This window comes from Xiphophorus maculatus, chromosome 8 (assembly GCF_002775205.1).
Source record: "Xiphophorus maculatus strain JP 163 A chromosome 8, X_maculatus-5.0-male, whole genome shotgun sequence".
NCBI lineage: Eukaryota > Metazoa > Chordata > Actinopteri > Cyprinodontiformes > Poeciliidae > Xiphophorus > Xiphophorus maculatus.
This window is the reverse complement of record NC_036450.1, coordinates 10,005,025-10,029,451: the sequence shown is the minus strand read 5'-3', so window position 1 is coordinate 10,029,451 and position 24,427 is coordinate 10,005,025. Positions and strand designations below refer to the sequence as shown.

Genomic DNA, 24,427 nt, shown 5'->3' with positions numbered 1-24,427 from the left:
CTCCACAGTGAAGTGTGACACTCACATACACAGTCTAGGTCATTTTTTTTTCTTCCCACACTGTATCAAATTTTTTTTCCTTCTTCACTGTGTCACTGAAAGTTTGGGAGTTGGATCTGTTTGCCATGAGACAGACATTGGTTTTGTGAATCCATTATGTGAAAAGTTTCAATGAAACACATCTTGTCAAAAGTGAATCTCATTCATATTCAGTAAACGTCCTTTTACATTTGACAAATCTTATGTTTTACTATAAAACTGGTCCTGTGGGAGTAAAAACCAAGTCAAAAAGATTGTTTTTTTTTTTCTTTTTCTTTTAGAAAACCCTTTTAGAGAGTATTCATGATATTTGGGAAACTTTGGGACAGTTTTCTGCTTTGCCACCTCCTAATGTTTTAGGAGGTAACAAGGAATTAGTATAAATAAACCATTTGATACCAATATACATGACCATTTTACATCACACCTCTTTGGTACCTACCCGTTTCACTCCTAACCATTTCTTAACCAAGTACTTACACCAAATTGTACTTAAGTATTGACATAAAACGCAAATCTCACTTTTTAACTCAAATGTATATTACCTGAAAACCATGTATTTACTCTGTTTCTGGGCATGTTGACTCAACTAAAGTATGATACATTATGTCCTTTGTTCAAACAGTAATATCTTAAAGTCACCTACCTTTGAGATTTTGCAATTAAATCAAATAACTACATTTTCTAACAGCAGACTATGTGTATGATATAGAACATTGGAAGCTTTAAAGTATTAGTTGTGAAAGTAAGAAACATCCCCTTGGTGGGTATGAACTGATGCATGGTCAGTACAAGATGTGCAGTGAAAGGCAGCAACATTTGAAATGATAACAACCACAGGTGTCTAAAGTGGCAACAGGTTGAAATGTCCAACATTGGCAATGAAGGTTTCTCATCCAATAAGGACTAGTTATGTCTTGTTTCCATCAGGACAAATGTGTACCCCACCATCAATTATCCAATTCAGAAAGTCACTCACTACATCAGTCATGTGTTTTTGAATTTGTTACCATAAATCTTGAGGATAAGTAACCATAAAAAGGCTAAAATCTGACTTCTAATATAATTAATTGCAAATAATTTTTGAAGATTTTATACAACACCTAGTCTTCATGGACTGTGGTTCTGATTCTTGTGCTGCCCTAGATACAACGATGATACAATGATGCCCTTGGCAGTGAGTCATATTCTCCATGGAAAATGCGCCGTTGAAATAGCTGCATTCTGACATCCCATCCAATTCAGTTGCTGTCCTCAAATTGCATTGTTCAACGTTATTGTATTTTGTTTTATTTGCACTCCCTGTGGCATAGAGTGAATTTTATTTCAGTGTAATTTATATGGACGTGAAATTGCAATAAATCCTCCCTGAATATTTAGGTAGAACAGGCAAAATCTCTCTGGGGACGCTGTTAACTTCATTCCCTAAAGACTTGGGGCTACCATTGAGGGAAAATGTGATTTTGAATTATATGCTAGCTCTTTGAATGCAAAATATTTAAATTTTTCACTTTCTATAAATTTCCAACCCACTCAGAAATCCAATTTTTCTTTCCCATTGCGGAGAACAGATAAATAAAATGAAATATATTTTAAGAGGAGTTTGAGGCACAACAATGTGGAAGACCTGAAGTTTAAAAAGTCATCGTTTGCACTGTTCAATAATTGTCTCCAGAGTGCAGAGAGCAGAGATAAAACATTTCATCTATAAACCAGAAGAAGCCATAGTACAGATGCCTCAGGTGGAGAATCTCTCTGCAGAGAAAACCCAAGTTATCCTGGGTGTGATCAGTTAAGTATTATAAAAATAAAATCGTTTATATGAATTCAGAAAACCTTGGTACATGATATATGAATCTCAATGAAATGACCATACCCCTTGAACTTTAAAAAAAAAAAAAAATCAATTAACTTGATAGTAGAAACAAACAGTCAAATACCTGTATGGCACATACTACTAACTTGATCACTTAGCATCGCGCTCAAACAGGATCAGCTGGACAAAGTGATAAGAACTGACCTGGTATCATTTTTGCTCCAGGGAGTTTTGTGCTCTTCTGGTGGCCGATGGGACACACCAGTTAATTAACACCACTCGAGAGTGTCAAGAGGAGGGAAAAAGGCTCTCAGTGCTGTCACACCGTGGCCTGTAAGTTGTGTCAAAAGGAGCACGTGGAGAGAATACCAGTGGATTCATTTATCATGTTATATGGGTATTTTTGTTCACATATTTTCAAAGTTACAGACTTAGAGTTACTTAAGAATGTTATAAATAAAAGTTTAAATGTAATCTTAACATACATGGATGGATGGGTAAATTAACTGATGAACTAGCAGACAGATGAATGATTGAGGTTAAGATACTTTACTGTTGTTATAACCAATTATCTGAATGTTGGAAAAAGTTATTGTAAGTGAATCTGACTTGATGGCTCTTAACCTTGTTCAGCATAATATGGATTTCTTGGTATCATACGCTTGGAAAAATAATTCTCAAACAAGAAAAAAGAAATCTGAAAATAGAAATACATCCTCCTAATTATGAGCAAGATGCATCTCGATGCTTGTACTTGTGACAGTGCAATGACAATAAAGTTGAATTCTATTCTATTCTATAAATACTGCCTAAAAGCTGATATTTTCTTAGAATAAATTCTCAAAATTGACACTGTGATTTCCTCAGGAGTCCATAAAGGGTCTTTAGTTTGTTCTCTTCTTTGATTCATGCACATCTTCAGAAACTATACAGCGTTTTCACCTTAGTGTCAACATAAGCGTCAAAGAACAAAAATAACAGCAAAAGAGTGATTTTGTGGGGGGATTATCATAACACAATTTGCAATATTTATGAACACTCAGAATTACAAAATAAATGTATGAAAAAACGTTCTTAAGAATGCCACAGAGATAGACATCAACTCCCAGTTGGTGTCTGCAAGCTGTTCTGTTACCTTCATCTGTCTCCAAGCATGGGTTGATTTTCAATGGCACAAAATAATTACACACTCAGCCACAAGACAGAGTCCTCAAAGTAATCTCTCTTACTGCACACTCATGCAACCATGATTAGCCAGGAAAACCATTCAGAATCTTTATTTTGTTTTTTTTTTCTACAAAAATATTTTACATTAGAAAACACACCTTGAAATATACACAGTCCACTTGGTTTGCAGTAACCATGGAACATTGTGACTCAAATATATCTGTCTATATTTAAACTTGTAGGTAAATATATCAGCAACAATAACAAATCTGCTGCCTTTGTGAGGTCTGCGTTAGATGTCATCAAACGGAGCTTGAGCTTGTGTCGGAAATGCTCCACGAACTGTCATCTCATCAAAGCAATGGCTCACAATATATTCATACTTAATACAAAAGAAAATACAGCAAACCAATACTACCTCTGGTTATGGCAGGGAGTGCTTAAGGTGAGAAATCTGAACAGGGGAGGTACCACCTGTGTGATAGGGAGAGTGCAGGAAATGGATAGAAAGCAAGGAGAACGTCAATAAGCAACAGCAGGAATCTTGGTTTTGAATGTTCTGTCCGACATTCATTTGTCGTCTTTCCCCCAACATTCTATGTTCCCTTGTCTTCTTCTTGACTGTGCGTGTACCTGTTGAAAACCAGCATGCCACTCATGTGTCTTCAACACGTCAAGCTCCCACAGAGTCATTGATCTGTAAACCTAACCATCTATCTGCAATACATACCAAGGTACATTACACCTGCCTGCACAGACGTGCGCTGCAGTGTCAGTCACCTGTCGAATGATGACACCTCAGGATATCGCTTTTCCCCCTGGTGGGAGTCTATATTCAGACTAATAGGGATCCTGTCTCATCCTCTGGGATCAGCTGATCTGAATCTCAACCCGGCTCATTCAGTGTCTTAGAAAAATAGTCATACCCCTTGAACCTTTTCATGCTACCACAAAATTTAAATGTATTTCATTGAGTTTTTATGTGATAGATCAATGTAAACTAGTGAAAAGTAGAGAATAGGAAGGAAAACGACGCACGGCTTCCAAAGTTATTCTGCAAATACAAATCTGAAGAATGTGGAGTGTAATGAACGTGGTCCCCTTTACTGTGATGCCCCTGAATAAAATTAATTTGCCTTCAGGAATCAGTACATTTGAGAATGCTGAACCTTGAGCATTTTAGAGAGCCCTGCTTAATTTTGAAAATGGAAAATGGCATATTTTCAAACATTTCTACATAAACTGACAGGCAGGGCATGGAAAGGATGGGAAGAAACCTTGGCTTTTGACAAAAGGAGTGCACCCAACAAATCTAGCCCTTGCAGAAGAGTGACAAAAAGAAAGTCATGGTTGAAAGAAAGGAATAGGACATCCTGTTTGCAGGGGCCCACAAGCGATGAAGAAGACAAGGCGTGCAAGACCAAATTTAAGCTTTTAGGACATCACTCAAAACTCGGTGTGGGGTGGAAAACAAATGCTGCACGTCATTTGGAAAACAGCATCCCCATTTTGAAAAAGGGGGTGGCATCATCATGCTGTGTAACAGGAAAGCTGGTCAGAGGTGAGCTATACGAAATCCAATTCTTAAAATAAAACTGTTAAGAGAATAAAAAATAGTTGGGTTTGGGGCAGAGGTTGCCCATAAATCAGAAAAATGATCATAAGAGTGCAGCTTTTGCTATAATAGATACTTCAGATCAAAGATTACTCCTATATTAAAAAAGTCCAAAATGTGCCAATGAAAACTGATGTTCACAGACACTCTTCAACCAATCTGACAGAGTTTAAGGCTAATTTGCTGAGAAAAATCGTCTAATATTTCACTATGAAGCTATCCACCTCTGCTAGAGAGAGCTATTACAAAACATTTGCAGATGAAAGGTGACTAGATAAAGTCATTTCTCATGAAAGCTAAATACACTAAGGTTTCTACATTTCTTTTAGTAGAAATAAAATTATTCTCCATTTATACACTACTAGTGTTGGTCTGTCACAGAAAATCCCAATGAAAGGTGTAAAACACTTTGCCAAATGAATACTTTTCCAAGATACTGTCCATGTAGACTGGTATATACTGTATATATGACGACTGACTGTACAGAACAAATCTATCTTTCATCTGAGAGTATTCACTTTCAACTTGATCAAACATTTTAGAAATTACAGCTTTTCATAAGGTAGATTTATTTGTAACACACAAGCTACAATTATTCCTGCTGCTGTCAAAATAATGGAACAAGTTTAGAATTACGAGTACGGTAACAATATGTATAGGATTTATTTATAGTAATTTTGATTTTGGATTTAAGATATTTGCACAGAATATTACACTTTTTGTTGCTGTTTTGTTCATTTTTCTGTTGGTAATAAATTAGCTCAGATTTACAGTTATTTAACAGATATATTGGTTGGAGTTAACAACTTCAGCCTATAGAGGACGTCTAGTGGGTAACACTCATGGAGTTCACACGTGCATTCTGCTTCTTTAACATCTTATCATAAAACTTTAAAGTCATCAATATGGCATACACTGATCAAATCTTATCTAGTTCACACTTCAAAAGGCTTCAAAGAGAAATGATTCCATTAAAAAAGGCAACTCACCTCCTGGCATCGCCCTCGTTTCCATGCTACAGCTAACCTCAGGGATAAGCCGACAGCTTCATTCAATCAAATAGAGACATACAGTATATGGATCCAATTTGGATGACAGTGCAGGGTAACGGTAATCATGTGCTTGGTTGAGATAGCTTCAGAATATGCAAGTCAAACTATTAAAGGAGTTTGAGGATGCACACTTGGACATCGAGAGACTAAGGGATAAAGTTTTGGATAAATAAACTCCTCCACAACAACTGAATCCACCGAGCATCCCCATCATGACAGCCTTTTGTTACTTTGGGTTCATTAGGTGAGGTTTTGTTTTTGTGTTTTTTACTGAATACATGGTCATAATAAACACAGTTTAGATGAAAAACCGCATCAATTTTAAGGCTTGATTTGGTAGATTGAGAGGTTGTGTGTAGTTATTGTCAACAAAAGCTCATTTATATTTTAAAATAAGGAACTACATTCTCAGAGTGGTGGAATATGAGAACCAAAGAAGGCCTGCATTATCTGTTTTTTTTTTTTTACCACTTACAGGGTGATAAGATTATTTTTGTGGACATTTGCATATATAACAGAATACAATTTTACAAAAGGCTTTTATGTTTAGTGCTGTTTTCAAAGCAGAAGTGTGTTTGTGTTCCTATGCAGATTTAAGTTGGTTGAGCCTGCCTGTAGTATCAAAACAACAAATACCTTGGGACTTATCAGTCTGCTGTAGCTCCACCAACAATGGAGTGAATTTATAGATTTTGCACCTGTTGTGAAGTAGGATCAAAATGGTTTTTTTAGCGTGCTTTCTAGGTCTTGCAGTTGTTTGAAAATGATTCCAACGGTCTTAAAATTGGCTGGTGAAGAAGATTAATACAAAGAATCTATTATCAGTTTGGCTAAAAAAATTCAAACTGATATTTTCCCTGCAGATCAGGGAACATTTACTGACAATGACTTCGTAGATGCTCACTGCAAAAAAATCTGAACAGACCTAATAATAGTAGCCATAGGCAGTTTTTAAACCATGGTTGTTTAATATTTTTGCATAACTAAATATTTCAAAATAACCAATCTGTTTTTTTCTTTTCTTTTTTGTAAACCAAAGGGAAAGTGTAGAGGCCTTCATTTAGCTAGCTGACCAGAAGTGCAAGCAACAAGTGGAGGAGGGCCAGCACTGCATTATCCTATGCCTCATATTGCTCCAGAAACACATATCTAAAAAAAACCCCATCATAATACAGGATTAGTATGATAGAAAAGTGGTTTTGAAACCATAACTTTTTAAGCCCTCCATACCAGTAGCTGCCCAATGCCTAAAGACGATCGAGGTATCTTTGAACATTAATCATCATTGTGAATGAGTGATATCTTTCTGATTTGAGCTGCATTTTAACTAACTAAATGAATCACCAATAAGCAAACATTTGTAGTATCAGCATTACAGAATTGTGCTCTGATAAATAAAATTGCTTTAAATCCCATTTTATGAAAGATTTAGCTTTTTTGTCAGTAAGAAGCTGTAATTTCCAAATCTCTGTCAGTGTTGACGTGAATGCTATCAAACCCTAGCCGGTTGAGCCACAAGCTCTTATTCATAAAACTGAATACCTCAAAGTAAGTCGCCATTAAATCTGTAATGATATAACTACTTATATCTGAACGTTCCCCTCTTCTTAGCCCTCTCAGTATTAATGAGGCCATTTGGAAAGTGAAGTTAACTTGTATTTCTGTGCAACTCAGCTTATGAAACATCTAATACTGTCACTATCAGTGGATATTAACTGATAATTGTTCATAGAACGGTTACTGCAAAGTTCTTTAAGTGACCATAAGATGGCATGTGAAATAAATAACTCCCAAAAAAAGAGAAATAAAGAGAACAAAACAAACAAAATAAACCGTATTTATATGATCAAATTCTTCCAATTTTTTTCTTTCTTCCTTGCAGAGCATCCACTAATTAGTCTCTCTCTTGCACTCAACACAAGTACTTTACCCTGCGCTTCAGCATCATAACAGTTCATTGCAGAAGGTCAGTAAGAGCGTCCAAAAAGGCAGCAGCAGCCAAACTGGAGATGGGGGTAAGTGGACGCCCAAAGGTGAGGCGGTGTCAGAGGTGCAGGAGCACACCTCGTATCCATTCTCTGCATGGTCTGGGTGCCGGTGCACGTTGACCCTCGTCTCCGTGCTTTTGGCTTCTGTGTCCGGAGAGTCTGACTGCATCTCGGTGCAGAGCAGCCAGTCCTTCGCAATCAGGCGGGGGTATCCTGCCTCCGCCTCCATGTCGCTGCCCGGCACTCGCCAGTACTCCTTTCCCTTGAAAAAATAGGATGATCCTTTAAGGTAGAGATTGAAAGAGAAAACATGGTTGGCATTTTGTTGTATTAGGGTACAGTTGCTCAAAAGAACATAAAGTAGAAATCAGGAACTTGCAAAGGGACTTTTCCATATTTTGCCACATTTGCAACCATAAACTCTTAGATTACGAATTAGGTTAACACTGAGTTAACCCAGAACCAATCTAGCCTTCATAGAAGAGAGGCACAAAAGAAAAAAAAATGTTGAAAGAAAATTCTAAGAAAATATATGAAAGAATTTAAATAATTTGCTCACGTCAACAAAATAACATGTTTGGTGAAAGATTGACACTCTGAACCCAGTCCCCACTGCGATACATGGTGGTGGTGCCATCATGCAGTGTTTTTTTTTTTTTTTTTTTTTCTTTAGTATGAACAGGGAAGCCAAGAAATCTGTAACTTAAGTTTGTTTTTGTGCATAGATGTTCTTGTTCCAGTCTGACTTGGCTAGAACTACCTTGCAAAGAGGCATAGGAAATAGTACCAGGCCAAAAAGAGCAAACCTGACAAAAACATCCTCAAAAGGCCTACAGCTGTAATTGTGGCAAATTAGTTCTGCAGAACTAATTCACCACAGAACCAGAGGGGTTGAATAGAAGTTCACAAACAAACAAAAAAAAACGTCAAATTTTTATTTGTGTATCCATTTCCTTCCATTAATGCACTACATTGTTTTTTTTTTTGTTAGGCAACCCTTCCCTTGCCCTTAATGCAGAGATGGAGCACAGCGGCTGTTTCCACATTAAAACTTCAGCACACGTAGATGCATTAGCAGGAATTTCAGAGTGATGTCATTAGAGAGATTTTCAGAAAGGTGAGGGGAAGAAAATGACCCAAAATGAGAGTTTACAAGGGGACCAACGTAAAGAGCTGATTTTGTGCCTAGAACTGCAAAAAAAATCATAAAAGTAATGAGCGGAAAATGGTCATTATCCCAAGAAGGAAATGCGCTTGTTAGCACAGTGTACATAATGAGCTATTAGCATGAGCAAGCTGGTCAGAGACCTGGGTTTATGAAGGGTGGGAGAGTTTGCACCAAATCTGCAGGAATAAATTCTCATCTTTCTTTAAGACAGCTTACAATGGTGCAATGTGTGTGGCTGTGTGTGTGTTCAGGGAGGTCTAATGAATACTGCTAATGAAGTCAGTCTCTGTATGGCATGTGTTTAGAATTCCAGAGAGGGTGACAGCTGAAAGAGGTGCAGACTAATTGCTTTGAGCTGAAAATTTACACCTTTGTTATGCTTATAATTACCCAGCTATGCAGAGTTTCTCCTCTTGATAGCATACTGTTGATCAATAACTCCAATTTATTTTAATATTGGCCTGGACTGTCAAGAGTGGGGCATGGTAGGAGCTACAGTCCTAAGTTATGTAAGATTTTGGTTTTACATTGTTAAAATTTAGCTGGAATGCAACGCATTGCAATGCATTCAAGCTCATACTGATCACTGATCATAAATCTGCAAAGAGGATATTTATGGCATATGGTAATGTGATTCTTCTTTCTCTACCACATATTGTTCACACTTTATGTGAATCTGTGGTAGTTCATATCAGGATGTACATTTCTTCTGAATTTTTTGGTCCAACTTGACAAAGAAATACATTCCAACACAGTGGTTTGGGGCTAATAAAAGCTCAATAAGCGATAATAAACTTTACAAATTGCCTCGTTCATTTGAAGAAAGGCACAATATTCATAACAGTCATCAAATAGGGTAAAATGTAGCAGTTTCAGCAGCAGTTGTGTAAAATTAAATTAATTGTCTGATATCAGAGATATTTCCTTTTTCCTCTTTTGCATTTTGATAGACAGAGACTGTCTGTCTCTGTCAGTTGGTTTCTGCTTTCTGTAAGCAGAAACCAAACTGCTTATGGATTTCCATTTTGGTATAATACATATTTCACACATAAAAACCTTGGTAATTTTCTCAGCCATATTTTGTAGATATTGGATAAGAAATAAGGAAGCTTTGTTCATTTTTGTGACAGATGCACGCTCATCCCACATTGGAACAGTGTGAGATGGTTTGGTTTGATCAATATGACTGAAAGCATAGTAATGGCACCTGCAGTTGCATATCATTAGTTATAGCGGCTAATAGGCGCTGCCTTATCTAGTGATATATATCAATGGAAGAGATGGCTGAATGGAGAGATAGAACTTTTTAGACAGTAATAAAAATTCACTTTTTTTCTCTTTCTTCCATTACAATTCTTTATTTTCACTGAGAGTTTAGGACCCCATATCAGAGCTTCGTTGTTCACTTTCCAGCATGTTTAATAGAATAGAAACTGATGGTCCACTAAAAGACTCCTGCTGAGTTGATGACATAGATTTGAAGGTAATCCAGTCATTTGAAGCAGCTGATTTGAAGTAAAGTAACATTTTTAACTTTTAGTACAGTGGATTATGTTGGAAGACCACTGAACTCAGAATTGCTGCAGGAAACAAAGGGTGATGATGACTTTGAAAAGTTTCCTGAGAACCTTTTATTAAATAGCTCATTTTGTAAAGTCTAATAATCTAAAAGAATAAAGAGCTCTCTTCAGTAAAAGTGAAAGACTATGCAGCCAGCATTCAAACTTGGGTCCTCCCACATTGTGCAGTGTGGGAGGACCCACACTGCACAAAAGGGAGAAGAAGGGAGAGACTTCTGCTGGCTGCATATCAAACTACTAAATCAGACAAAAAAGTAATATAATAATGTTTCCAGCAGTTAAAGTTCCAAAGCAGACATAATTTCTCCCCAAAAAGCTTTACACACACTACTGTAAATCACACATATCCTGAATCTATTGTTTAAAAAATACTCAGAGCACCAGGTTTGCAGCTGAAAAGCATAACCAGAACTGATAGAAACAAGAGAAATACAGACCGGAGTGTCTCTAGGAGAAATACACCACGCACACCTGTAGTGGGTCACCTGGTTCTATGTATTTACATTGTGGATATATATATATATATATATATGTATATAGTAAATTACATATTATGCTTGGTGTTCTTTGTTATGCAAGTGTTTCTGCAACAATGCAAGCACTTGGAAATTTGACCTATCATAAATCCCTGGTAATAACAGGTAACCTTTTAACAGCATCTAAGGGACGAAGAAAATGTCACAACCATGATGATGTGACACTTTTAGGGAGACATTATCTCTCATCAAATGATCACATGTATATGATTAAATCAATAAATTTCTAAACTGCACATCTATAAAGTTTATACATATTCATATTTCATATCACAGCGCCCATCTTTACAACCCTTTCAGGCGAAGACCCCATTTTACTCCCTGTTATTAGATCCTTAAACTCTTTTATTTGTTCTCTGTTGGCTGTTTTAGGTTGCACCAAGTTCGTTGTCTGCATACACCTCAGGGTGTCTTTCCTTGATGTGTGGTGGCATAAATTTAATGCAAGCTTTTTAAAGTTTCAATATAGTAATGCTTCAGAGATGGGATGTTTTATGAAGAACATCAACTTTATTATCACAGCAGTTGATTCAAAGCTACATCTGAGCGCTGTCACTTCCAGAAGTGATGCTGTTTTAAACCTAGAAATATTTTAACCATTAAAAATGACATTGAGAACCTCTGAGTCCACGTGTCCCAGAGTTTCTAAATTTTAGATTAGCACAATTAAATGAACGTTTCTTTTATATCTCTTGACTAAACTGTATGAAAGCATAACTGCATCCTTTATCTGCCAGAACTCTTCCCTGAGCTCTTGGCATTTCTCCACAGTTCCTTTTTTCTGCTGTTCCCATCATTAAGCATGGCCATACCTACAGAGTCCCATCACAACAGCTGTCCTCTGCTGCTTATCAATAATCACAATGTCCAGATGTTTGGCCATTACCAATTTGTCTGTGCATATTTGGAAATCACAAATGATCTAAGCTCAGTTATTTTCCATTACCTACAGTATGTCTGACTGTCTATGAACTTTCAAAAAGTGATCTGTGACTTTTTGCTTTTCTGGAGTCTAAATATAATATAAGAATTATGTGGGTTTATCTCCAGCACTTGTAGAGCAAGTGCTCTACAAGTGCACTTGCTCTTGTAGCAATATATCTGTCTTACACATAAGAACAGTGTAAGACAGATATAAGCTTAAAAATCAAAAAGACAGCTTGAGGCAGTCTTTGAACAATAAAATCAGATGGATCACATCTTTGAGTCACATTTTTCTCCAAACATTACTCAATCTGCACACAAAAAAATGTTTTATAGAAATATCTTAAGACTCTGACCCACTGGATCAGTGGAACAGAAAGTTGGGATCACAACCACCTCCTTGGATCGAGAATTAGCAATGTTAGCATCTTGACGTTCCCTCTAGAAATCAAACTAAATAAATAAATATAATAATAAAAGGATGTTAATTCTATCAACAATACAGCTGCAAAATGTACTAATGAAAAAAAAACAATAGATTTGTTATTAATATTTACTTCTATGATATCTGTTTAAACAACTAGTAATGCCTGCATATGCATCAGAGAGTTAGGGTCACAAATCTTATCTACTATTACAATACATTTTTATTATTTTATTAATAAGCCAATGTCATACAAACAAGTCACATTCATTTCTAACTACACTGAGTCCAATTTAATCCAACATCAATTAAATTCCTTACATTTTTTTATATTAATTCCAATGCTACCACATAGTCTAAGCATTTTCCTGTTGTACATTGTGATATTGTATCAAAGATTGATGAAGAAATACAGACTTGCATCCTGTAAACACCATGCCCTTGCCTTGCATAATGAGCTCCAGTAACACACATCCCCTTACATGCTCCTTTAAAACCTGGTACTTGATGAGAAACAAAATGAGTATTAAGGGATGATGGGATGAAGGTTATAGGGAGGTGAAGGAGATATCAAATCTGCCAACAGCTCACACAACACATATGCTTATCCGGTTGAAGTAAAGTATCCTGGAGGTGAATCAGCAGGGACTTCTGTAAATGTTTTGCCAATTTCAAATGCTAAAAAAAACACACACACACACAAACACACAAAAAAGAATGTTTTTGGGAGTTTTTGGAACCGTTGCAAAAACAGCAAATATTTAAAAGCAGCAACACATCTAAAAGGAAAATAAGAGATGTGAGAGCTATTTTTGATTAAAATTCTGTTTTTTGTGAAAATTACTTCAATAAATATCTTTATACCTCACTTGACTTAGCGTGTGCTGCTTTTTATTAAATGGAAAATGCAAATGCTACAGTCCCTGCAGAGAGCACTTGCGCAGAAAAATCTGTGAACCATGTGTGCCTCGGCGAAGAAAAGATCACAAAAGGCTGAAATATGTTCGAAAGGGGCCATCAGTGATTGGTGATGACCTTTCTGAACAACTGTCAAGTACTTTGTCAGTAAACTATGAGGCAATTTGTGGTATTTAGAAGTAAACAGAACGTCTGTCATCCATTTGGCTCCCAGACTCCCTCCACGATATGTTTTCGGGAAACTTCACAGAAAATAATCATTTTGAGGAAGGTGATTAATTGTACGCAAACAGAAAGGGAGCACCTGTGATGCCGCAATGAAATTATTATTTTTTTTGTTTGTTCGATTTTTTAACGCTCAACAGCTTGGTGACAGCAGATAAGTGCTGAAAACAATGAAGTGTTGACTGTGGCCAACTACAAGCTGTAAAAGTATAGGCTGCAGACTGAGTGAGTATTCATACACCAAAAAATATTATGAAACCACACAGCTAGGAAATTTGACTAGCTGTGTAGACTAGAAAAGTAGATGAAACAAGTTGGGACAAAAAAAAAAAAAAAGGATTTTAATAACCATAGTTGAAACAGTATCTTATACTGGTTTCAATCATTTAATAATTCAAAGATTTTCTTTACAAATTTGTAATTGCATCAGTTATTATACTGAATACTCACTCAGAAAGAAACTGTCCTTGACTTTGTATTCAACACCTTGTGTTCTGAAAATCGTAAATTAAATCCAGTTGCCTTCAGAAGTGACCTAGCTAGTAAATAGTGTTCATCTGTGTATAATTTCATCTCCTTCTATGAAGGCATCCGAGGTTTGATAGAGAACACAAGAGAACAAACAGAAACAAGAAGACCAAAGAGCACAGCAGAAAGCTCGGGGCTTTACTTCTGGAGAATGCTGAAGCAGGATTGACTTTTAAAGCAACTGTTCATTATCCAAAAAGACAGCATGGTACAACACCAGACCTACCAAAACAGGGTGGTTGACCTTAACTGACAGTCTGGGCAAAGAGAAATTAATCAAAGCAGCAGCTGAGAGAACCATGACAGCTCTGTAGGAGCTGCTGAGTTCCTGAAGACAAGAGGGAGAGTTTGTCAACCCAATAGCTCAACAAAAATTGTTGTAGAGTGGCAACATGCAGACCTGCTGATGTTTTTGATGATCAAAAACACAAAATGCAAATGGCCTGCAGCTTTTTTTAAATTTTCTTTTTTTTTATAAATCCATGAATCTCTAAAGATGTAACAGTACATGTGCTTGACCTGAACCATAGAATCAGACAACGGATGCATCCCATCCAGAAGAGGACACAAACATGCCTGTTTGTGCCATAAAGTTTAGTTTAAGCTCTAAACATACCAGACACTGCTGTTATATAGTGTACACAGATACACACTGATGTTTTTATTTTTATTTTCAATCAATATGACTTAGTTGTATGAATTGTAGACAGGTGCATTTTTAATCAATGACACTCTTTAGAATATAATTGCTCAATGCAATTAGATCAATCAGCCGGTGCAGCATTCTGAATCAATGTTGTGTGCAACCATAAATGTTTGGGTTGGAAATATATCAAAATACATCAACCAGGTGGAGAGAAATGTTTTATGCTCAATCTTGGAGAAATAAATCCCTGTTTCAGAGAACCACTTATCATATAAACCACAATCACTTTTACATTTCTTCAAAGATTACATAAATCCCAGGACTGATGAATTCACTGGTTTTTATGCTGATTCGAACACAGAGAAAACTTTTCATCAGCATGATAACAACTGAGGTTTTGGATCACCAAAGGATAATCAGATGTTCACAAATGGACCCACCACACAGTTTGAAGTTATTCTCAAATTCACAGTGTGTCTGGTGAAGCACTTACCAGTGCCCTTGTCAAAATAATGGGCAATGAATTTAAGCAATTTGTGTGATGTGCTGATCTGACAGTGAATTAGTTTAAAATCAGTCAGCCTATTGTTTAAAATGCATTTTGCCCTTGTCCAATAGCCATCTATCAACAAAGAAAGCTAAGATCACAGAGTTTAGTATACAGAATATATATAAAGAATGTATGTAGAAGTAAGGGTACAATTTGTATTAATAGGTTTTAAGAGTATTAATTTAGTAGTATTACGTGACATTTGTAATTTTTTAAAATTTTGCTCCAGATTTATTTAGACTTTTAAGGCCAATGAACAGATTTCTCTTCATCATTTCAAGTTTTCTTCTCACTGTAGCTCTTTCTCTTTGCTCTAACAGCCAAAGCCAGACTACCTGTCAAATACAACATGATTCTTCTTTGGGGAATAATGAATGGGAGAATCAGCACTTCAAAAAAAGAAAAAAAGAGAAAAAACCTTAACCATCTCTCTTGACTTTTGCTCTCTAACGAAATTGAATTCTGATAAATATGCAAGAAAAACTGTCCCTTCCTTTTTGCAAGGTAACACAACTTACAAGTACTGACAAGGAACAAAAAGGAACAGAGATATCTGGGATGAGATCTTAAATAGCACAACTGTGTTCACAAACCTTTTAAGCTTTACCTTTGCATGTTTTTTTTTTTATTATTTCCAAAAAAATTGCAGAAATTTATGCTCCAGTAACTTTATGACAAGAACCATTCCAAAGGTTTGCACCACCATTGGTCGTTCATCATTTCAGTTTGTTGCCCTAAATGACTGGAATGACTTGCAAAAACATGTTAAAGCTTCGGACCTACATCCCTATGACTACTTTTAATAATTGACTGCAAATGATCCATGCACCTTCTTCTCATTTTTACGTATTGTATAGAAATGGTGTTTTTTTGATTTTCTCTCTGTCCTTATAATTTAGAATGTTTGTAGTATTTGATTGATTTTACTGCTGGTTCTTCCAAAGTTGGGATTTTAAATGAGAACCAGCTCTCAATTTTCTCACCTTGGTAAATAAAGATGAAGAAAAAATTAAAATGTAGAAAAAAAGTCATGTTTTATTATGCAAGTAGAAATTATTAACCTATATACCTTAGCAGCGTTAATGCCATTTTCAGCCAGAATAAATGTCACTGTGCAATTACAATGGTATTAAATTGGACAAATGAGGGCTGAAATTAAAAGTATGAATTTTCATAGCAATGCTTCAAACACAATGCATAAAAGCTTGGACTTGTGGATATATATATATATATATATATATATATATATATATAAATCACAGAACCTCTAATTTCCATACCTAAGCTTAATCAGCACAATGTAGAAACAGGGTGTTTCTACTGATGTTTGCCTGCGTGGGTGGAAACTGTGATTGTGATGAAAGGGCTAAAGAGTTTGAGGACTGAACTGAAGTGAAACAAGTGGGCAGCCACCAAGTAAAATCAGCCGTTACTTTTATATCCTTTAGTCTTGCTTCGGTGGGATCCAAACAGTCTGAAACAAGCTTTGCTTTATTCCTTGTTGTTGCAGCAGAAGATAGATCTGGAAGAGTGGATCATGATGGACTCAACTGTGTGCAGAGGTTAAGGCTGGAGAAATGTTCCCTGTCTCACCCCTTTGATTAGATTGGAGAACCTGTCACCCCATTTTAGAGTTTTTTCTTTTTAACATCTGTGCTCCCTGTGGGACCACTAAGCTCACAGTGGCACCTAGTGGATTCATGACACCTGACAGAGATTTTTACTGTGTTTATGGTGGAAAGGCCAAAGCTCTTGTGCTACATTGACCAAGAGTAATTGAAAAAAGTTTTCAGTCTTTAAACTTCAGCAGCTAGTTTCTAAAAGGTTTATAGTCCAGATATTTTATTTTCCAAGACCGCAGCATGCTTTATAGCTTCTGTTGTGGAGCACTTGGCCGCATTTTCTTTTCCAAGAGCTTGTACAATAACTGCTGTTTGTGCAAGAATGCACTCATAAATAAAATAATACGGAACAATGCGGGGAATAGCAAAGACCACCTGGCTTTCAAAAGTCTAAAAATATTAAGGAATCAGTGGAGTCTGGATGTATTGTTAAAGAACTGATCTGCCAGCAACTGCAGCCAAAATCTCTACCACATTTAATATCCTGTTTTGTAATAAAATGTGTTGTTTCTGACTCCTCATTAAACTTCCTTTTATTTCATCCATAGTTTTTTACAGGGTCTTTGTGAGTCAAATTGAGCTATTTAAACAGAGTTCTGAATGGAAATTTGAATTTCAATTAAACTTCCTGCAAAGTTTTCCCAACTAAAGCGTGGGCAGAGTTTAAGATTTCTATCATGTTAGAAAGCAAGTTCAACGTCTCTTACTTATCGGGACGCAATATTTAAAACTCATTAGGTCCTCCTGTGCTTTGAAAAAGCATTTTTAGTATTTGCATTTACAGATTTTCTGTTTTTGTTTGTCACACTTGTGAGACAATTGTTAAATTATGAATTAACTGTGATTACCCACATTTTTTTTCACAAGCTATATTCAGTTCTAATTACTGACAGTCCTGTAAAACAAAGAAACAAAGAACCATTGGGCCAGGTTTGTTTGAATAATTTTTCCTTAATAAAAGCTGTATTTTGTATTTACTTAGGTTATCTTTGTCTAATATTAACAAGTGTTTGATGATCCAAAACATGTAAATGTGACAAAAACCTGAATAAATCTGTAAGTGGGCAAATTCTATGTCATAGTATTGGATTGGGAAATGCCAATCTCAAATGAAAAACAAATATTTAAACTGTACCATAACTTGCTAAATCTTAAAAAATACTCCTCATATTATGGGAATAAAAACAATGTCAAAAAAATATATAGTTCAATCATTTGAAACAGCAAAGGGACCTTTTCCAACAAACCTTTCCCAAAAGTTAATTATGGCAGAAGACTTTAGTCATAGGGCATTAAGTAATGGGGAACAACATGTGCTCATGTGGGACAAACATCCCGGTTACCAACACTCTGTTGGTAAAATATGGAAAAAAAAACATCCAATCAAAGCCTATATTGGTCCTGTGCTATCAAAAAGTAATACGTATATGGCAAAATGGTTGGATTCCTGTTGAAATTGAAAATTGATAGGCACACACACCAGCAGCTAAAATAACCTTTTCAGAAATTAAAGTTAAAAAACACATCTTACATTTTATAATAAAAATGGTAAAGTATCAGAAATTAAGGATGTTATACAGTTTTTCTCTGTATGTTCATATAAATCAGGCTCAAATCACGATTTAATTTAATTTCAATTGAAAAAGTGGAGCACAGGTCAGAAAATCTTGGATGCAGGTTCTTATTGTTATTAAGTGAGAAGTCTTTGTTATTGTCATGTCTGTAATTCATAATAGCATTCAGATGAGGCTCGTTTGTCAGATTTTGAAAATAACCTCAGGTATTAAACATACTTTTCATTAAACCCATAAATTAAAGATGGTCTTTGCATTCATTTGGCGTATTATTCTAACCTTCAATGCTTTAATCGTTAGCTATAAACAAAAAAATCACCATAATTAACATAAAAACTTTAAAAATACTTTCCAATAATATTCTAATTCACTGAACAGGTTTGCATAGCATGCAGAATATTATAGGTTACCCTCTTTTAGCTAATATAAAAGTATCAAATAATGAAGTATGAATGTTTGTGGCTTCTCACCATCAGACCACCTCATGGCATCGTCCAGCTGGAGTGGCAGCCCCTTCCAAAGTGTGCTATCTTTGGGGAAACCTAGGTCCATGTGTCGCAAGTGGTCGTCATAGCGCCAGTAGTAGTTATCTTTGAAGAAGTAGGTTTTGTCATTGTGTAACCAAACAAACGCTGCATCCACTGCTTCCACAGGTAGGCCGAAGTCACTAATTGGACGTGGGTAACCCTCCTCAACATTATTGTCTTTGAATAACCAATACTTTTGACCTGAGGATTCAGGACAAACATTGCAGTAAAAGAAAGAATTCGCAAAGCTATACAAATGTTTTTCTCGTACAGACAGGCAAATCAAAATAAAAGCAACTTTGAATCAGGAGTAAAAACTCACCTTTGAAAAATACTATTTTGTGGTCCCCTGGCCTCTCGTAAACAGCATCCACGCTATCCAAATTGGGAGGAAGGCCCCTCCAGAAGCGATGAATGTGAGCAGGACGGAGAGACACCAGGTGCTTTTCCCTTGTTAGCCTCCAAAAGTACTTCCCTTCAGGAACCAGAAGAGACTGGGTTAGAGCTTCTCCAAAGAAGGTTGTTAAGAGAAAAGGCGTGTTTATTTTGGTGAAATGTTGCCAAATGGAGTGCTGACTGTACTTTATTTCTTTCAGCTGCTATCATCAAAAAAAGTAAGGTGTTCCAGCAACACCTTACTTACCTTACCAAATACAATTTGGAAAGGATAAAAATAACTTAAAGAATCTAACAATTATCTGGAAAGATAAAATTTATACTTTGGCAGAAAATACTGTTTAATATAATAACCTTTTTGAGATGGCAGAATTTGTTCATAATGTGTTCAAGACTGGTGAGGGTTGGAGTCTGATTGAAGCTGCTGTCTCACTGTTTATTTTACCAGTTCTGTGTCTGAACAGGGAATTTTACCAGATTTAAATGTCAAGAAATGAAGGACCAAAAGTCCTGTCACTTATTTGTATTAAGTGTGACAACATTTAAAGTACATCCACTTTGTATACAACATGTGTATGTGGATACAATTCGTTTTCTGGTGTGTCTTGGCAAGATGTATTACTGCCGTTATGTCACCGCCAAAGATTTTTTTCCCCCATACTTTGCGATCTAACAAATGTATTTTGTGAGCACCGCCAAGTGACAAAATTATTATTAGCTGAATTTATGAGGAAATGCATCAAATGGAGCGATTTCGACTATTCAGCAGCCCCCTCTTTGCTATTAGCACACCTGCTGCTAATCCAGAAATCCCTTACTCAATCTATGTTTCTCCTGTTGTACAGCTTTTGTCATCCTGTTTTCAATTGTTGTTATTTGGGCTTGTGGAGTTAAATCCTTTTTTGTCCAATTCTAACAGTGTTCTTGGAATTCCAGAGCCCTTTCTAGTTTGTCATGACAGTATTTTACTTGACTCACACCTTGCTTCCCTTTTGCTTCTGCTTCTTGGTTATTTTTATTTACAAAGCAATAATGGTATATTAGCTAATCCCTGGGAATAACACCCATCAATCTCCCTGGGGGGCACTTTGTTCATTCCATCATGTCAGCTCTAGTCTTTTTCTTTTCATCTTCTCCGTGCTCTTTTTTTATTCCTACATACTGCCACTATTTGTTTCCTTCTGGTGCAATCCAACAAAAGCCAGAGGAGGTACACCTTTAACCTTTTCAAACATCTTCAAGACAAGCAGACAAGCACTTTTTTTTCCGAAATTGTGACACTGGACAGATCTCTCACAACAGATGGATGTTGCCTTCTTTCATCTCGATGGAAAATAGACCAATCACAACATCGGAGAGTGGTTTATAAGGAGCTGCAATTCAGAATACATTCTCCCTGCTCAGTTTGTGGTGCTATGTAATCAAGACAAATGGCTTAACTAAAAACTCAAGGGATAGGAGGAAAGAAAGGAAATACAAATACAACCGGCCCCTTTAAATGTCCCCCCTCCCTTTCTTTTATCAAACTAAACTTTATGCTAAAGTATGCTGCTTGACCTCAGCAGGGAAACAGTCTAAGATAAAATTAATTCAGTCAGGTTGACAAAGCACATAACCAAATGTGATATCTTTCAGTACTGAATGGTGACCGGACAGGATGGCCACCGAATAAGTCAAATAAAGTACAGAATTAAAGATTTGTGGATTAAAGGATTAAAGATTCCGTTTTTAATGCATTTTAGAACTAAAGCTCATTCAAGAGATATCAAACAGCTGCATAAAACTGAAAGATGTACAAAGACCAGAGCTTTATCATCTTGTGTGTAAAAGTTGACTGTTGTAATTATTGACATTTTTTAACTGAGATGAAAGGTTTTAACATGCCATAAGGTTGAATAAATAGTCAACATATAGTCAATTGTACTTTGGTAAGTGTTGTGCTTGTAATAAACAAATACAAAGCAAATAGTGGCTTTATACATGTCATCTTTTACTTTCTTAATACCACACTGACAGGGGATAAATTGTGCAGTTCTGGATATAATATTTTATGAGCTAAAGAAACTGATGACCTCCTAGTAAAACAGCGGTTCCTGTCTAACATTGTTTCACAGAGTATTTAGGTATTTTTGAACCTTCTTATGGGTTTGTATGATCATATCCTCAGGCTAATAGAGTCAAACTAAAGAGGAGGACCAATCCTGCCCTGCAGGATGTTACAGAGTCATGTTCAAGGAGCTCTGTGCAGCACAGAATATCACCACAGTTCTCTGGACAAAGAAAACCAACAAATCTCTATTTATATTGTTGTACTGTACTGGGATTTTTTGTGACAGACCAACACAAATTTTTTGATAATTTATAGAAAAACATATGTTGCAAATAGGAAAAGCACTTTCTTTCCTCTGAGGATGACTTGTAGCAAAATGCAAATTCTTCTTATGACCTTCTTTGAACAGTGGTTTCCTCATTGGCAATCTTCCATAAAGGTCAGATTTATGCAGTGTAAGACTAATATTCGTGTTGTCAACAGATTCTCATGGCTGAACTGTGAATCTCTGCAGCTCTTCAATAGTTACCCTGGGTCTCTTGGCTACTTCTCTGATTAATGCCCTCCCTGTCCAGCCTGTCAGTTTAGGTAGATGGTCATGTCTTTGTAGATTTGCAGTCATGGGATACTCTTTCCATTTTCAAAATGGCAAATTGAATGTGCTCTGTGCGAAGCTTGAAACACTGTTTTATAACCTAACCATGCTTATACTATTCCACAACGTGTATTGTACATTGAGAATATATTAGACAATATACACACACTATATACTAATTAGGTGACTCTTCAAAAATGGTTTGTGCTGCTTTTTATTTAGAGATGTCAGTGGAAAGAAAGGGGTGGAATACAAAGGTATGTCACACTTATACAATTTTCATGAGTAAAAAATAATTTTACTTCAATGTTGGACAAATCAGTTGTGTATTGGTCTATCATAAAATCTTAACAAAATATATCAATGGTCATGGCGACACTACATAAATGTGGAAAAGTTCAACGTAATGTTCATTTTTTACAAGAAACTTAATTAGTATCCTATTAAAAGGCCGAGTAACATCAAAATACCTGTTAAATACAAAACTTAGCACTTTCTACTTTTCCATTTCTCTTCTACTAATTAGAGATGAGCCTTCTGCCTTTAGTTGACTTTTTTCTTTGCAATCATCCCTCCTTTAATGAGTCTCAATTCAAATTGGTCTCTTTCAATCTCCTGTGTCCCCCTCTCTCTCATCACCCAATGTCATAGGGAGACAGCGGAGCTTCTGAACACAGCTTTGAATTCTTGGTGAATTGGAAGAGTTATGGCCCAGAAGAGTGATAGGCTCATCCCAAAAGATCCCCCGACCCTTCCCTTAGTGAGTTTTATTGCTGTAACCCCAGTACTTTGTGCCAGAAGGCATTTGCTGCAAAGGGTCTACAGTCATGCCTGCCAGTTTCTTGCTCCCATGGCTGGGGAAATTGCTCTCCCTCTCTCTTTTCCCCCTTCTGCTTAATTTTCAGACACCATCCTGGTGTGTGAGTGATTGGCTTCACCTGCAAGTCTGATCCAATCAGCCCTGGTCTTGTGGGTCTCTTTCTACCACATCGCGCCAGAGTAGTGACTCAGCGTCTCTGTTAGTCTTGTTCCAGTCTTCATAAATAAATTCTTGCTTTATACCCCTTCTCTTGTTGCCCCTCAGATCCAGAAACTGTTACCTGCTGCTGTCTGTATCAGTCTCTTGATTGTGGATACTGTTCTAACTACCTGTGAGAATGAAAAGTTCATAACCTACACTTTAGATAAAAAAATAATTTATAGAAAGCAGGTTTGAGTTTCCTCTGTCTCGACTCTACCTTAAGTAAACAGAAACTTTCATTACACTCCCTGATAGGCCAATCGTATTATAGTCCATCTCCGACTGTCTTGCAGGATTTAGTCTTTGGACCTTTGTTATTCTGTTTTCTGTCTTGTCATTATCTTAAGAAGAATCTGAAGCTAACATGCACTTGTATGCATGCATCTCCCTTATTACACTGCAACAACAAAAGTATTTATAATGGTAAAGCATGAAAAGTAAAGCAATGGTACACTGTGTTCCTCAGTTGTCATTCTTTTTATCATTTTCCATTTCTCTTATATGACTTTTATATATATCACAGGATTCTTCTCTTATGTGCAATAACAGAAGCCTAATCCACTTGTCTTCCAGTTGACATCCCAGCACCAACCTTTTCTGGATATTATATTTCAACATCTATTAAGTACAGCATATAGGAACTACATTATAAGGACAATACATGGGTGGGTTGGTCATCTTCACCTGATATTACTTACCACACTGAACCTATTCATCTGTAAATTAATTCATTTTATATAATTTTGCACCAGATAAATACTGTATGTTCCATCTGCTATATTTATAAAAAAAATAGATCATAATAATATTAAAGAAAAACACAACCTACCCCCATTTTTATTACCTTTAAAGAAGAAAGCCTCTCCTCGTATTTGGGCTACAGCATCAAAATGACTGGTGCACCTGTCTGGAGCATCTTGTGCCAGTCTGACAAAGACAGAGCAATTTTAAGAGTAAGAAGTTGAAAGAACAAAACAATAATTGAAGAGTGCAAAGAAAGCAAGAATAATGCAGCATGAAACAGAGTTTTCTGCCATGCTGGCCACAAATACGTAGGCCTGTCACGATAGCAAATTTTGCTGAGCGATTAATTGTCTCAAAAAATTATTGCGATAAACGATAATATTGTCTGAAGACCTTTTTACACTGATTTAATGGAAATGACGTAATAATGCATGCGATTTCCTGCCAAAGAAAAAATACACTTTATTTTCAAAAGAATATTTAACACTGGAACTGATAAACAAAATAAACAAAACAACCAAAAACAAAATGGATTCTCAGTCTCCATTAACAAAAAATGTACTTGATAAAAACTAAACAACATAAAGCCAAAGTGTAAATAAATACTGCATTCAACCAAAAGAGGGCAGATTATGAAGTCTGTATATTATGTTGCCCTTCAGTAATAATTAGATTTAAATAGAGAAGATGGGCCCATCGACTACCTGATGCAATAGTTCACA

At 36.2% G+C, this 24,427-nt stretch overlaps 1 protein-coding gene across 1 annotated transcript in view; it reads right to left on the bottom strand.

Moving 5' to 3' along the window:
• Positions 1–6,102: 6,102 nt before the first annotated feature.
• Positions 6,103–24,427, bottom strand: part of LOC102231908 (matrix metalloproteinase-17-like) — a 112,126-nt gene continuing 93,801 nt past the window's right edge. Inside the window, exons 8-11 of the mRNA XM_023338875.1 lie at positions 23,806–23,888; positions 19,222–19,374; positions 18,843–19,100; positions 6,103–7,959 (exon numbers count right to left, since the gene is read on the bottom strand). Of these exons, the coding sequence (XP_023194643.1) occupies positions 7,634–7,959; positions 18,843–19,100; positions 19,222–19,374; positions 23,806–23,888 (820 nt within the window). The 3' untranslated portion in view covers positions 6,103–7,633. The remainder of the gene's footprint in view (positions 7,960–18,842; positions 19,101–19,221; positions 19,375–23,805; positions 23,889–24,427) is intronic.